At 42.0% G+C, this 14,905-nt stretch overlaps 1 protein-coding gene across 1 annotated transcript; it reads right to left on the bottom strand.

Annotated features, from left to right (window-relative positions):
• Positions 1 to 396: 396 nt before the first annotated feature.
• LOC147233605 (indian hedgehog B protein-like) lies at positions 397 to 12,247 on the bottom strand. The gene is made up of 3 exons (XM_086148595.1): positions 11,900 to 12,247; positions 7,681 to 7,942; positions 397 to 3,033 (listed from the first exon to the last, which is right to left on the bottom strand). The coding sequence occupies exons 1-3, from the start codon at positions 12,197 to 12,199 to the stop codon at positions 2,342 to 2,344; spliced, it is 1,254 nt and encodes a 417-aa protein (XP_086004721.1). The 5' UTR covers positions 12,200 to 12,247; the 3' UTR covers positions 397 to 2,341.
• Positions 12,248 to 14,905: the final 2,658 nt, after the last annotated feature.

The following is a 14,905-nucleotide window of genomic DNA, read 5'->3' as shown; positions in this document are numbered from 1 at the left end:
GATAGATAGATAGATAGATAGATAGATAGATAGATAGATAGATAGATAGATAGATAGAAGACATTTCACTGTCGTGAAAATTCCAATAAATAACATTCCTGAAAATTGTAAATGTTGAAACTAAAGATTCTGAAGTTTATCAAAATTAAATATGTTTATAATTGCATATATCTGTATGTTTATGCATTTAATATATGTGTTGACACCCATTCACCTTACAGGCATTTTTATATTAAAACTTATTCTAAAATTATATTAAACATTTTTTTTCTTATACAAATATACAAGACTGTCTCAGAAAATTAGAATCTTGTGATAAAGCTCTTTATCTTCTGTAATGCAATTTAAAAAAAAACTTTTTCATGAAATTGTAATATTTTGAGATAGGATTTTTGAGTTTTCTTAAGCTGTAAGTCATAATCAGCAATATTAAAACAATAAAAGGCTTGCAATATTTCAGTTGATTTGTAATGAATCCAGAATGTATGACATTTTTGTTTTTGTAATTGCATTACAGAAGATAAAGAACTTTATCACAATATTCTAATTTTCTGAGACAGTCCTGTATATCACACACACACGCACACACACAGTTGCTCAACTTATAATCAGTATTAGGACAAACATTATCAAGACTTAAATTAAATGTATAATTACAAAAATAAATGTTAAAAAAATAATTAAAAAGCATTTGTAAAAGTACAAAAATCAACGTCAGTATTTTTTCCTGAGGTTTACTCTGATTTACTTTCAACATGTTTTTCAATTTTTCCAAATCCCCATTGTAATGATCTTAATTTAGATCATGATATGTTTTGGTTTTCATGCTCAGTAAATAAACTAATTTGGGTGAAAACAAACAAAAAAACAAAACAAAAAAAAAACCCACACCCGCCAGTGTTTCCATATAATTTAATTTAAAAAATAAATCTTTTAACATCTCTGCACCCACAATAACCTCATATTGGATTTCTGTAAACAAACAACACTTAAATACACTCACAATTGCCTTAATTTTTTTCTATTAAGCAGGAAAACGTTACAAGTTTTACCAAAAAAATAAAATGTTAAAAGCACAAACAAGCAGATGCATTTCATGACAAAATTGTCATATTGACAAAAACCGCGTGAATTTAAGGGTGATTTAAGGGTCACTTGCGGGTGATTAAAGGGATTAACGCTGCAAACGGGGCTTCAGTTTGGAGGTAGAACATTAAAGCTCGTTTCGTTTTCCATCTCGAGCAGATTTCGTTGAACCTGACGTCGCGACGGGAAAAAAATAATTGAATAAACGGAAATATTTGTCAGATTTAATCGGAACTGTGTTTGCTTTTTTCTGCCTGGTCTCTCTGGACAGAAAAGAAAAGGCATGAAAAGATCATTTGTTATCTTCAAATCTTTGCACTTAAGACCTTAAAACACTTTATAGCCTTGACTTTGAGACTTTATAGTTTTATTTGTATTTCTTATTCTCCCCCCCCCCTTTTTTTTTTAACTGTTTTTACAATTTCCTGGTATTATTTATTATTGTTATGTTTTACTTGAAACTCTGGCACAACAATTTCCTTTGAGATAAATAAAGTTGTTCTTATTCTTATTCTTATTCTTATTTGGTGTCTATCAGAACAGCAGATTATTTTTCCATAGAGACCAAACCTAATCCGTCCTGTGAGTATTAGTTTGGAAAAACCTGCAGAATTTCCCTTTTTTTTTCCTATTCAAATGATGTGCATAAATAATAATAGTCAAAAGGATATGTTTCCTGAAACAGCCCAAACCAAATAAGGCTTCAGTGAGTTTTATTCCCTGAATCTCAGGAATAAATACACTTTTAAAGGATTTCCCTGCGGCTCTTCTTCCCTCCTTCTCCTCTCCATGGGATCCCAGAGCTCGCTAGCAGCGAGGAGGTTGAAGACCTCCTGGATCGAAGACACACGACTGCTGCCTGCAGACATCTGGATTTCTTTGTCGCAATTATATTTTTAACTTAATATTTTTATTTATTTATTTTCTAACTCGCTAATCACTTAAATAACCCAATAATTAAGGAGGAATTACCTAAAATAAAAGCAAAAAAAAAAAAAAAAAACAACCTATAAATATTAATTATTTGCTACAAACAAAAAATAAATAAAAAAAGGACCGGAAATCAACGAGCTGTAAGAAAACAAACGGCCGAAACGGGGATGATTAAGGTAGATGGAAAATGGCCGCCGCTCGGAAAGCCAATTGGTTTTAATTTAAATATTTAAAAAAGGCAGAAATCATTTTTATGAAAGAGAAATCAAACAAAGACAGTGTTTTGTTGAGAAAAGGGCCTCTCCGACCTCCCGACCTCCCGCTAACCTCCGCCGCGCCGTCTGCCGTCGGCCGAGTCCACGCCCAGCGGGTGGAGTCGCCGCGAGTCCAGCAGTTTCCTTCCCAGCCAGTGTAAAACCCGTGAGTAGCGGCGAACGCCGTCTCCGTGGCGACCGGCGGCGCCGGTCCAGCCGCGCGTCATCCTCAGCGGCCAAAAGGCCCAGTGGGCCAGCGAGTGGCTGTCCACCACCGCGTAACAGGACGCCACCACGCCGTCCACCACCAGCGTCCCCTGCTCCGTCAGCGGCGCGAAAACCCCCCTCCCTTCCCTCAGCGTCACCCGGGTGATGCGAGAGAGTCGGCCCTCGCCGCCGCCGTCCCGCGCCACCATCACGCACTGGCCCGGCCGGGCGTCGGCGGCGTACGCCGTCCTCATGGCGCCGGGGGCCGGAGGCGCCCCCTCGGAGCAGTTCCCCTCCGTCACAAAGACCAGATGGGCGGCGGTGAGCGAGATTCGGGCGCCGGACGCCGTCTGCAGGTCGTAGAACCGCTTCCGGGTCTCGGGGTCGCGGTCCAGGAAGCCCAGGACTTCGCTGTACGCCAGCTCGCCGCCCGCGGAGGCGAGGACGCGCTCGCCGGGCCGCACGTCGCGGATGAACTTCTGACGGCCGCTTTCCACGGTGACGGAGGCGTCGCCGGGGAAACAGCCTCCGGACTTGGCGGCCACAGAGTGGTCTGAAAGAAAACACACGCGAAGGTTAATGCGGATAAAACATCTGGATGGAAGATCCAAAGATTATCATTTCGAGCTCACATTTCTAAATGTAATTCTCCGCACAATATTACAAATTAATTCCAGATCCTTCACACTTGAGAATCCACTTTTCTGCTTTTGACTTCTTTGTATTTCACTTAATTTAAGCTGAATTTTATTACGATGTTACTTGCAAAGCTACTCCATCACTCTGGACATTTTTTGCCACGAGAGTTGAAAACTCAAAATATATTTTTAACTTTTCACGTAAGACAAAATGCATTTGTTGGGATATAAATCTTTGTCGCACAATTATGATTTAAAAGAATCTTTTTATTTTACTGTGCTAAAAAAAAGCCAATTTGATTTAATATACTGATTATAACCCCGGGGGGTATGAGGACACTTTTATGTGGATATTTTGATGTATAATGTTTTTATTCATACAAGATTATTTTTAAACCGCAGTAGAATAACAAACAAATGGTTAAACTTCATTAAACTTATTGATCAATATTTGAGGCTTCCGTACGAGAAGCTTCAAATCACAAAACACGACTTTCCAACTCCCTGTTGGTAAATAACATGCACACGTGTGTGTGTGTGTGTGTGTGTGTGTGTGTGTGTGTGTGCATGCGTCTCTCCAAGCGTCCATGTACATGCAAGAACTTGAAAGTGACCCTGAGCTATTCCTCCGAGGGAAAGGGTCAGAGGTCAAGGCCGTTGGATAAGATAAACCGTGAAGCGAGAGGAGCGGCGGCCATGTTTGTTTACATCGAAACAACATCCTGTCGGTGAGGAGGGAACGGAGGCTCCAAACACAATATTTATAATCATCTAGAATGTGTCGACATAAATGCTTGCATGCATATTTTTGAGGTATTTAAAGAGAAAAAAGTTTTATATCACAAGAGGAAATTACACTATGGTTGATTTTAAATGATGAAAATGTGAAGTTTGAAGGAATTTGAACGGGAAGATTTGGACCTGAGAAATTGTGCTTTACTCCTGAGGTGTCGGTGAAAATGTTCAAAAAATTTCAAAAAATTAAATAAAGAGAGAAAAGTGATGAATAATCACAATGTTCTGATTATCAAATCATGAAAAAAAAAAAAGGAATTCTTGAATGAATGAATAACTTCCCTATGACTCTCCCTTTCTTTTATTCCTGAACAATCACTCATACGACAGACTGAGACATGCAGAAATATCTATTTTGTAAAAAGATTAAAAATAAATAGACTATTTCCGATGTTATAAAAGTGAAAGTTTAGTAGCTGGTCACCTTCCCGCTTATAATCGTATAAAATGTATTCATTTTGGATTGTATTGATATAATAAATCCTATGCTGATACTGTGTACAGTATCATAGCGTTATATTTCTATATGTATATTTCATATCCTGTAAACTAGGATTTAACTTTATTTACATGATGCCATGCACTTTTTCTCGTTATCATTCCTCATAAGTTTTTAAGTTTGAAATTTTATGTACCGGGCATACAATTTTTATACATGCAATATTATATTACATTTTATTTTAAATATTTTACATTATTATTACATGATATTACGACATTATTGCATATTTTTATGCATTTTTTTCTTGTAAAATTGTATCTTGGTTTTCTCGGCTACATTGTTTTTTGTTTTTTTTTTCTTGCAACATTAATGCTTTATCCTGAAAATACTAAAGCTGACGTTAGGAACCCATTAGGATTGTGGAACAGGAGATATTACCTTCCCGACCTTCTTCCTGGGTGACACCGAATTTTTTGTCGTCTCCCTCGAGCGAAGAAGAAGAAGAAGAAAAAGAAGAAAAAGCTGAAACGGTTTGTTCTACAGTGCTGCCCCCTAGTGGTCGCTTCCTCTTTAAAAAGCTGGTTGGGTTTTTTCCTCCAAAGAAGGATTTCTCTTCCCGGTCTTGATTTAAAGGGGGATTTTTAAAGGGGAAAAAAAATGTAAAAATTAAAAAAAAAAAAAAAAAATAGGGAAAAAAAAATAGAGAAATCAAAAAAAGAAAAAAAAAAAAAAGGTGGAAAAAAAAAAAAATACCAGGTTGATTGGCTGCCCCTCCGATCAGGTCAAGGACTGCGCCCTCGCAACCCGATCTGGGAGGGAAGGAGAGGAGGAGAGGAAGGAAGTAGGAAAATAAAAAAGACAGACAGAAGAAGGAAATCTCAGTTACCACCGAGGCGTTGACTTCTGGTGCATTTTCACAAAGAGCCGCGACTCTCGCCGCCGCCTGCAGGCGCCACGGCAACGACGCTTTTCACACCCCGGGCCTTTTCCCGCCTCGCCGCCAATAAACCCCGCCTCTATTTTGGACCGGCGGAGGAAAACAACCCAACTGGGTCCAGAGGGAACTGAATAATGTTAGATTATTTAAGACCTTAAAACACTTTATAGCCTTGACTTTGACACTTTATAGTTTTATTTGTATTTCTTATTCTCCCTCCTTCCTACTATTATCTATTATGATTATGTTTTACTTGAAACTCTGGTACAACAATTTCCTTCCTTATTAACATCTCAATGTTAGAATAAAGTGTCTAATTATTAGATCTGATGGTAACTTTGGTGTAACATTAGGGTTTTTACCAAATACAAGAGGGGGAAACTCGTGGGTTTGAGGTTTAATACAAAAGAAAAAATCTAGGAGAAATGACATGTAAATAAAAGTGTAATTATATTAAAAAAAATCACTATGTTTTTAGAAATAAAGCAAAGGTATCGGGTTAGTGAAGATTAAACTTTATAAGTTATTAGTTATGTTCATGTGAAGCAAAGTTGGTCTGAAAAATGCACCGTTTTATGGTAACAATCATGTTTTTTGTGAAAAAAATGTAAACAATAATAAGAACGGTCAGATAAACTCATATTCAGAAAACAAAAGAAAATATATTACAATTAAACAAAAAAACTTTACAATAAAATCGGTTGCATTGTACCAATGACAATAATTTGTCTTTTCTTCTTGAGATAACGGATTAAATTCGTTATTGTTTGTTTTTTTAATGATTTATTGCATTTTTCAGGCTTTTTCACTCCTCAATCATTTTAGTACATTTGGACTTTTACATCAAAATTTTCACGCATTTGCAAGCACAACGTTTTTTTTTTTTTACAGAAATCTTTTGTCCTTAAAATGTCTTTTTCTTGAACTACTTTACCTGCACACATTTAGTCCTGATTTAATTTCTATATTACGACGCCGACAATTTTCTGCAGCCTTGAGAAAGTATGCATTGTTTTCCGCAGCGGGCGGAGGAAGGCGGCCGGGGGTCGAAATCCTCCCGCGGGAGGTTGTGAACGTCGGTGCGAGTCAAGCCAGAAGAAGAGCGGCGGAAGAAAGGATGAGTTAGTGGAGCTTGGAAGAGGAAGAGGAAAGAAGAGGAAGAACGACTGCTGCGTCTCCAGGTGTTTTCTCAAAATGGATCTTTGATCAGACCAGGCAACTTCTTAAAACAAGCCGCTCCCAGATGCGTAATCGCGCCTCGGGAAAAGTGTTGAAAAATGTTTTAACTTGTGTTTTTAAGATTTAAAAATCAGCACAAAAAAAAAAAAAAAGGCAACTGTGACAACAAAAGGAGAGGAAATTACCTCAAATTTGGAAAATACCGTCATTTCTGGACAATAGAGCGCACCTGAATATAAGCCGCACCGACTAAAAGTAACTAAATAAATGTATGTGTTCAAATATTGGCTGCACTTGTCTAGAAGCCGCAGGTGTAATGTGAGATATTTACACACAAACATTTATTTTACCTTTAATTAAATGCATACCGGTAACATCCACGTGCCGGGAATGCTTTTTCCGAACAGTGCCTGTAACACGGCTGATGAAAAGATGAATAATTTGATATTATATATTCTGTATAATTGTTCATATAACATCCCCTCTGTAGAGTTACTGTATCAAACATCTGAATATTTATACTTCCGTCTGTATATTCATACAAATCACTATTTGTACACATTCTGCACAGAATAATTATCCACCATACTTGGACGAGTTGCAAAAAAAAAAATTGCATCTTATCTGCAAATACTGCGTCTATCAGTAAAAACTGTACATTCTGCACATAAGCACTTCTGATTCGATGCTAACTGCATGTTGTTACTCTGCATCCTGACATGTGTAATGACAATAAAGTGGAATCTAATCTAATCTAATAAATAAGACAAGGAAAAGTCCATCCATTTTCTATCCCTGCTTTGTCCTCCTCCAGCCGATGGCTTTCTTGGTCTTCTCCCTGCGCGGTAAAACTGTTAAACTCGTCTTCTTCGTGTCGGATTGAACAGGGCTAAATGTTTTGGCGGCGTGAAGCTCGTAAGCCCCAAAACAATCTATAAATTAGCCGCATCGTTGTTTAAAGAAAGTAGAAATAGTCCGCAAATGACGGTACTTTCAATCAATTCCTGCAAAAATGTTTGTTTATACATCAAAAGTAAGACGTAGCGTCCGTAGAATGAGCAGCTGTTATTAGTAAGCAGGTCCGACGGCGAATATTATCGGATGTTATTTGAAGAGCCGACCGAGACGTCGCGTCAGGAAGCAAATTTCCAAGACGTGGCGTCGAACGCGACGGGATCCCCTGAGGAAACGTCTCCCCCGGCATCTCACCTGACTTGACGCTGCAGTGGATGTGGGCCTTGGACTCGTAGTAAACCCAGTCGAAGCCCGCCTCCACCGCCAGCCGCGCCAGCATGGCGTACTTGTTGCGGTCGCGGTCGGAGGTGGTGATGTCCACGGCGCGACCCTCGTAGTGCAGAGACTCCTCCGAGTGGTGGCCGTCCTCGTCCCAGCCTTCAGTGACCCTCAGCCGGACGCCGGGCCACAGGTTCATCACGGAGATGGCCAGGGAGTTCAGCTTGTCCTTGCAGCGCTGCCACGGGGTAAAAGGCAAGGACATGCTTGTCATCGCGCCCGCGTCTTTGCTCTTCATCATTTAGACACTAATTTAAAAAAACTTGCATGGAATTTAAATGAAAGCACAAACAATTATTGTGCTGTTCTTAGAAAACAATGTCATCATTGGTCAATTGATGGATTTTTTTTTTTTTGCTTCAGGCATTTTAACAGGATAAGAACCTTGATTTCCTTCTTCTTTTGCTTTGGGCTTTTCCCTTCGAGGGTCTCTACAGTGAATCCACCTTCTCCATCCAGCCCTATTCTCTGGATCCTCCTCTTTCACACCAACTACCTTCATTTCTTCACAAACAGAGGAGTGTTTGTGTCCAAACCATCTCAGTCATCACTTTGTCTCGGTCATACATGTCCTGCACCTCTGTGACAAATTCTTCTTTTCCTTTGGGCTTTTCCCTTCAGGGGTCTCCACCATAAATCAACCTTCTCCATCTCACCCTATTCTCTGGATCCTCCTTTCTCACTATGTCCATAGATCTTCTCTTTGGTTTTCCTCTCGAACTCCAATTCCAGCATCCGTCTATCAATATATTCACCATATCTCATCTGTCCATGACCTGACAATCTTTCTCGCAAAAACTCTGCCTCCTGTCTTTGGGTCGTTGTTAGTGTTTGTAGATCATCTCACCACCGTCTCCTCCACCTTTCCTTTCCTTCTGGGTGATGTTCTTCTATCTTTTTGTACCACTGACACTTTTCTCCACCCGTTCCAACCTGCTTGGACCCGTTTCTTCACCTCTTTTCCACACTGTCCTACGCTCTGGACCGTTAACCCCGAGTACTTGAATCAAGATCTCTTTGGCTTCCACTCACATCAGACCGACAGGGAACCGAAACACCAAAGTGAAATTTGCATTTTCTGGTCCGTCTCTAGGTTTGCTCTACATCATTTTGCCATTCTTGCCCAAATCTCTGTACTTTAGTTTCTTTACCCCTCAGTTTACGAATAATAATAACACCGGGAGACTCCCCACAGGTCATTAGATGAGGAGGCCTCTTGGATGAGTCCAGTTGCCTCAACAAGAAGATCTGGACAAGAATTCATCATGACCTGTATGACTGAGAACCTCCACAGACGTCGTTCTGTCATCCGTTTTCCAAAAGTTCTTGTCCGTCGCCACAGATTGGTTGACGCTTGTAACCTGTTCCTGAACTCTGATTGGCTGCAGGGCCTGAGGGAGAACCGGAAGTTTCACCCAGAGGTCAAAGGTCATCAGCTGGAGCGAGGAAGTAGCCTAATGTTTACTTTGAGAAGCACTTGTCTTGGTGTCACTTAAATAATCCCGCCTTCTTCCATCTCCTCAGACTGTTTTGGCTGTCAGACGGTTCACGTTAACCTTCGCGGTCAATGAAAGAGGGAGTTTTTATTTCCGCCGAGGGGAAAAGGATCCGGTAATAGCTTCCGGTGAGCGCGGGCCTCTCGCGCCGCCTCCCGCCGTCACCGGATTAAATCCTGGATTTTCCACGTCGTGTGATAAGAATAGCTCGCGGCCACAGACGCCTTTTTTTTTCCCCCCTCGCCGTGTTTGCTCTCTGCGGTCACGGCGACGGGCCGGACTTCATAAATCAGACGCTGGTTTTCCCTTTCAAAGTACACATGCGTCCTCTGCGGCCGGCCGCGCTGCGCAAACAGCCGGGCGGCACGCGCCTCTGCACACCTTCACACTGCAAGAAGTGTGGCGTAACCCCGGCGGACTCTTAGTTTGTCCTTGTTTTGCCAACATCGCGGTCATTGGTCCAAGTTTGATCATGAACCCTTCTGGAATTGTAGTATTATTAGTAGGAGTGGTATTGGGATTTTGTTAGCCAGATTTTTAGCGCTCACTTGTGGACATATAAGCGTTCGCTCTCTCATTCGCTGGTAATTTAGGGCGTCTCGCGAGGTTCACGGCTGGTGAAGCTCCGTATTCTGCTGCTGAGGATTCGCAAGGAGAATTCCTGGGTTAACAAGCGCCCCCTACCGTGAGGCAGGAGAACTGCGTGCCTCACTTTGTGGTTCTTGGCAGACGTTTTATGATCGTTCAGCACAAGAAACTTGTAACACACATACAGTTGTTGACAAATGAGAAATGTAGTTCATCTAGCGAAAGTGTTGAAATATTTTAATAATGACATACAGAGACAGCAATCTGGTCTTAGTGCAGAGCATGTTAGCAGTCAGCCGTCATTGCGCAATCTACATTGAGGCTCAACAGTCCACTGCCTCGCCACATGTCTCTTCTCTGTATTTGAAGAGTAAAAGTGAAAATCCAGCTTTTTGAATCAAAAATAATCCCAAACTGGTGAAGTTTAATGAAAAATACCTCCAAATCGCTGAGCAATATAACCAATTTTTTTCCTCTCAAGATTGGCAAGTGAGGCACGGCCTCTCCTGCCTCCCCTGAATGCACGTCAATGAGCCAATGAGAGTTGTTTTTGGACAATGGGAGGAAATCGGAGAACCTGGTGGAAACCTTCGCGAACCAACCATATATAGGTCGATTTTGGAAATTGTCGATTTCTATAAAAAAAATATGCAAGATGTAGATATTAAAGCAAAGAGCGATGAATGAAAATGTATCTGTTCCCCTCAATAAACTGGCAAAATAAAAGCATTGACGAGAAGTAACTTTTCAAACCAGATCAAAATCTCAAGCTGTGTATAAATTCCTTAAAATCTGGTAAAAATCGACCTTAAAAAATAAACTTGTATTAATCATATTAAAAACAAACGTAAAACATGAAGTTTTTGAGACGATGGATAAACACAGTTCGTCCCCTTTGAATGTGACGATTTCAAAATAATTCACGATGAAACTTTTAGCAGCGCACTCGAAAAAACAAGCTGGAAGAAAATCTGCAAGTGTCATCCAGAAAACAATAGTTTATATCAACACCAAACCATAAGGATGAGGAAAATATCTATTATTAATTGTTTTTATTTAGTGAAACAATTGCCATTCAGCTCCGTCTGTTTTTCACTAAATATTTGTTTTCATTTTCTAACTGCTCAGCAAACTTTATCCCCAGAAACCAATATAAGAAAATAAAATTAAAAAAATGTTTAAAAAAATCACGGGATAGTGGGCAGAAGGGGTGGGGGCTTGTATAGAAAAATAAGAATAAATAAATGGGAATAGAAATTTAAATAAAAGTTGAAATCGGAAAAAAATGAACCAATTGAATGAAATTTTTCGACATGAATTTCTGAACTTTTTGGGGGTGAGTGGGCGCGGGAAAGTACTTTATCCGCTTATATATATGTGTATATATGTATATATATAAAGTGCAGAATACTTTTTGCAGCGAAGCGCTCCATCCCCCCCCCCCTCCTCCGTGGGTGTGCGTCCGTACGCGCCGGCGCTCCGGGGAGGAAGCCCGCGGTCGCAGGAGCCAGATATAAATACTTTATTCGCGGGGAAATTGGGAGTCAAATAAATTCCACGCGGAGCCACATCAGTGGCGGCGTCGTAAAAGCCTCCTGACAGTCCGACAGGCGGCTGGTAACTCTGGCCAGTCGGGCTAAAAACGGTAAACAGCCGTTTTAGACCGTTTTTTTTTTTCCACCACCCCGAAAAAACACGGTGCCAAACAGAAGGCGCAGTGTTTTAATTAAGAGCGGCCGCTTTGCCGCGCCGCGGACGGGGTTGCCCTCTTTTTTTTTTTTTTATGTTTTATTTTTTTTTACGCGTGGGGGTGAAGCCCTGAAGGAGCCGATTCAAACTGCGGGGAACGGGAAATAAATAAAATTTAAAAAAAAAAGAAATATGAGAATAAAATAAAACGGGGGTCCCACTGAAATCCCCCGGTTGTTAGAAATAGTTTATTCCCATAACAATGGCGGCTGTTATTGATTTGAAGCGTCCTGTTAAGGGAAGACAAAAATCCACGCGTGTCAAGCCCGAGCAAAGTGCAGGAGGTGGAGATGGAGGTTTACCTGCGTCATCATGCGATCCGCACCTGTGTTCTCCTCATCCTTGAAGATGATGTCGGGGTTGTAGTTGGGCGTCAGCTCCTTGAAGCGCTCCGAGCTGCGGCTGATCTTGCCCTCGTACCTCCCGGACGCCCCCAGCGTCTTTTCCGCCACGTTGGGGCTGAACTGCTTGTAGGCGAGCGGAGCCAACTTCCGCGGGGAGCGTCTCTTGCCGTAACCTCGACCCGGCCCGCAGCCCTCGCCGCCCGGCGACAGGAGCAGGGCGCACCCGGCGAGGCACGTCACCAGGGTCGGGAGCAGCATCCCTCACCGGGGACCGGCGCGTCTCTGCCCCGCGGGGCGGGCGGGCGGCCCCGGGTCTCCGAACCCTCCTCCTCCTCCTCCTCCTCCTCTTTCTCCTCCTCCTCCTCTTCTTCTTCTTCTTCTTCTTCTTCTTCTCCTCCACCTGGATCCGGACGGAGAAAAAAAAAGGAAAAAAGGGCCGGTGGAGACGAGCTGAACCCGCCGCCGCCGCGCACGTCCTCCTGCCCCGGGAGCGCGCCGAGCCTGGGGCATAAATAGGCGCGGGGGCAGTTTGTCTTGGCCGGAGGCTTCAAAGAGCCGCGGCGCAGCGCGGAGAATCAGACTCGGAGGCTCCGGGGCCTCCGCGGGACCAGGGGTGTCCCCGCAGCCCACGCTCAATGCGGCCCTGTGGCGTGGGAGGGCAAGGGAGGGAGGGGACACACACACACACACACTCGCATACATACACACATACACTCTCTCATACACACTCACAGTCATTTTCATACACACGCACACACTCGCAGTCACTTACTCACACTCATATAGACACGCACACACACAAACACACACACACACATTTCACACGCACACAGTCGCTCACTCACTCACTCACTCACTCACTCACTCACTCACTCACTCACTCACTCACTCACACACACACACACACACACACACACACACACACACACACACACACACACACACACACACATTTCACACGCACACAGTCGCTCAGTCACTCTCTCTCACACACACACTCACTCACTCACTCACTCACACACACACTCTTATACATACACACACACTCGCGCGCACACACACACACACACTTACTCACTCACTCACTCACTCACACACACTAAAAGACACACTCATACTCATTCACACTCACACACACTCACTTGCTCACTCACTCACTCATACACACACACACACTCACTGACATGCTCGCTCACTCACTCATTCACACACACACTCACTCACTCTCACATACATTCATTCAGTCACACACACTTACGTACACTCTTGCTTGCTCACACACAGACACACACACACACTCACTCACTCCCACACTCACATGCATTCATTCACACGCACATACACACACTTGCTCACACACACACACACACACACACACTCACTTCACTCACTCACTCACTCACTCACATTCATTCACACTCACACACGCTTGCTCGCTCCCTCGCTCACACACACGCACACACACACACACACACACACACACACACACACACACACACACACACCCGTGTCCACTGATGGCTCTGCCTGCCATTGAGGTACAACAGTGGTGTTACAGTGAAATGAACAACTGGCCAGTGATTTTCCAGGACTCTTCAGAAAGCAGGTGCAAAGAATGCTGCAAAATTGAGGATTTGAAGATAAAAAAACAACATGTAGCGTGAAAGTGAGGCAGAAAGTGAGGGACGACCTACATTAGAAGAGGACGATTTACACTCCGGATGGAATTCAAATGGAAAAACACATTTTTCACAAAAATCAAAGTATTTTCAATTTTTTCAGCCCAGTTGTAAGAAAAGCTCAGATATAATCTTAATTTTTTTTATTTTTTTTTGAATCAACGACCATCTCGCTAGCATTAATTATCGCTGTGATTTTCACAATTAAAAGAGTTGGAAAAAAAAAAAAAAAAAAAATGAACGTCTCCCTGCGGATGCGGTTGAAGGTGCAGGAGAACGTGGAACCTCAGGAGAAACGTCCCGGTTGATCTGCATCTATTCAGCCGAGACACAAAGACGGCTTATTGTCAGCGCTTAGGAAGTCTGGGAGGTTAATGTGTGATCTGCTGTCATGTGTTTGCTCGGGGTTGGAGGTGAGTTGGAGGGCGGCTTGTTGAACTCCGTACTTTGGACCCTCGTCTTGGCACGACTTGGCGTCCAGACGCCGCTCCCTGCAAGTGACCTGGAAAACCCTCGGCGGAGAAGAAGAATTGATATTTAAAATTGAACGGCTTTATATTTCACCCGTGTGGTTTGCCATTAGAAAATGAAATCCGATCAATAAGAGTAGGGTAAATTCTGATTGATTATTCACTTTCTTTATGTTTCTAACCATGTTATTGTCATTTTAGTTGTTTATTTTCCCCCTTACTGTGTTATTTATTCCCCCCCCATTCTGTTGTCCATTCTTATCCTATTTATTTATAATCATATTTATTGACACTAATAAACAATTTCCCCTGAGGATCAATTAACTTTATCTTGATTCTTACAACTTAAAACACTTGATAGCTTTAACACTTTCTATTTTATTGTATTTCTTATTCTCCCTCCTTCCTACTATTATCTATTATTTTTATGTTTTGCTTGAAACTCTGGCACAAGAATTTCCTTCGGGATAAATAAAGTTGTTCTTATCTTATCTTAATATACATCCATATTTTTTTTTCCATTATTTCTATTAAATAACCTGATCTGTGGGTGAAAAAGGTCAGAAAATGGATCTAAAAAAATGCTCAAAATAAACATTCAGGGGGATTTTTAAGCCTTCACATGGACAAATGAGTAGATAGATGTGTAATTAAATTTAAAAAAAAAGTAAACAAGAGTAAAAAAAAAAAAAAAAAAAAGCCCATTGAGGCCAAACGTCCCGTCATCCGGACGGTTTCCAGACGAGGAGGGAAAATTACCAGCGTGCCGATGAAGAGGAGGCGGGTTATCTTTAGAGCGGGACGCCGGCGACGCC

Source organism: Fistularia commersonii, chromosome 6, assembly GCF_037954325.1.
Source record: "Fistularia commersonii isolate RoL2024-O1a breed Wild chromosome 6, RoL_Fcom_v1.0, whole genome shotgun sequence".
NCBI classification, from domain to species: Eukaryota; Metazoa; Chordata; class Actinopteri; order Syngnathiformes; family Fistulariidae; genus Fistularia; species Fistularia commersonii.
The sequence above is the reverse complement of the archived record's forward strand: the minus strand, read 5'-3'. Positions and strand labels throughout refer to the sequence as shown.

Bases quoted from the DNA above. Each gene is read 5' to 3' on its own strand.
- LOC147233605 (XM_086148595.1), bottom strand. From the start codon at position 12,199: ATGCTGCTCCCGACCCTGGTGACGTGCCTCGCCGGGTGCGCCCTGCTC. The intron at 7,943-11,899 runs GTAAACCTCCAT...ACCCCGTGGCAG, and splicing joins CGGATCGCATGATGACGCAG to CGCTGCAAGGACAAGCTGAA. The intron at 3,034-7,680 runs GTGAGATGCCGG...GTTTTCTTTCAG, and splicing joins CCACTGCAGCGTCAAGTCAG to ACCACTCTGTGGCCGCCAAG.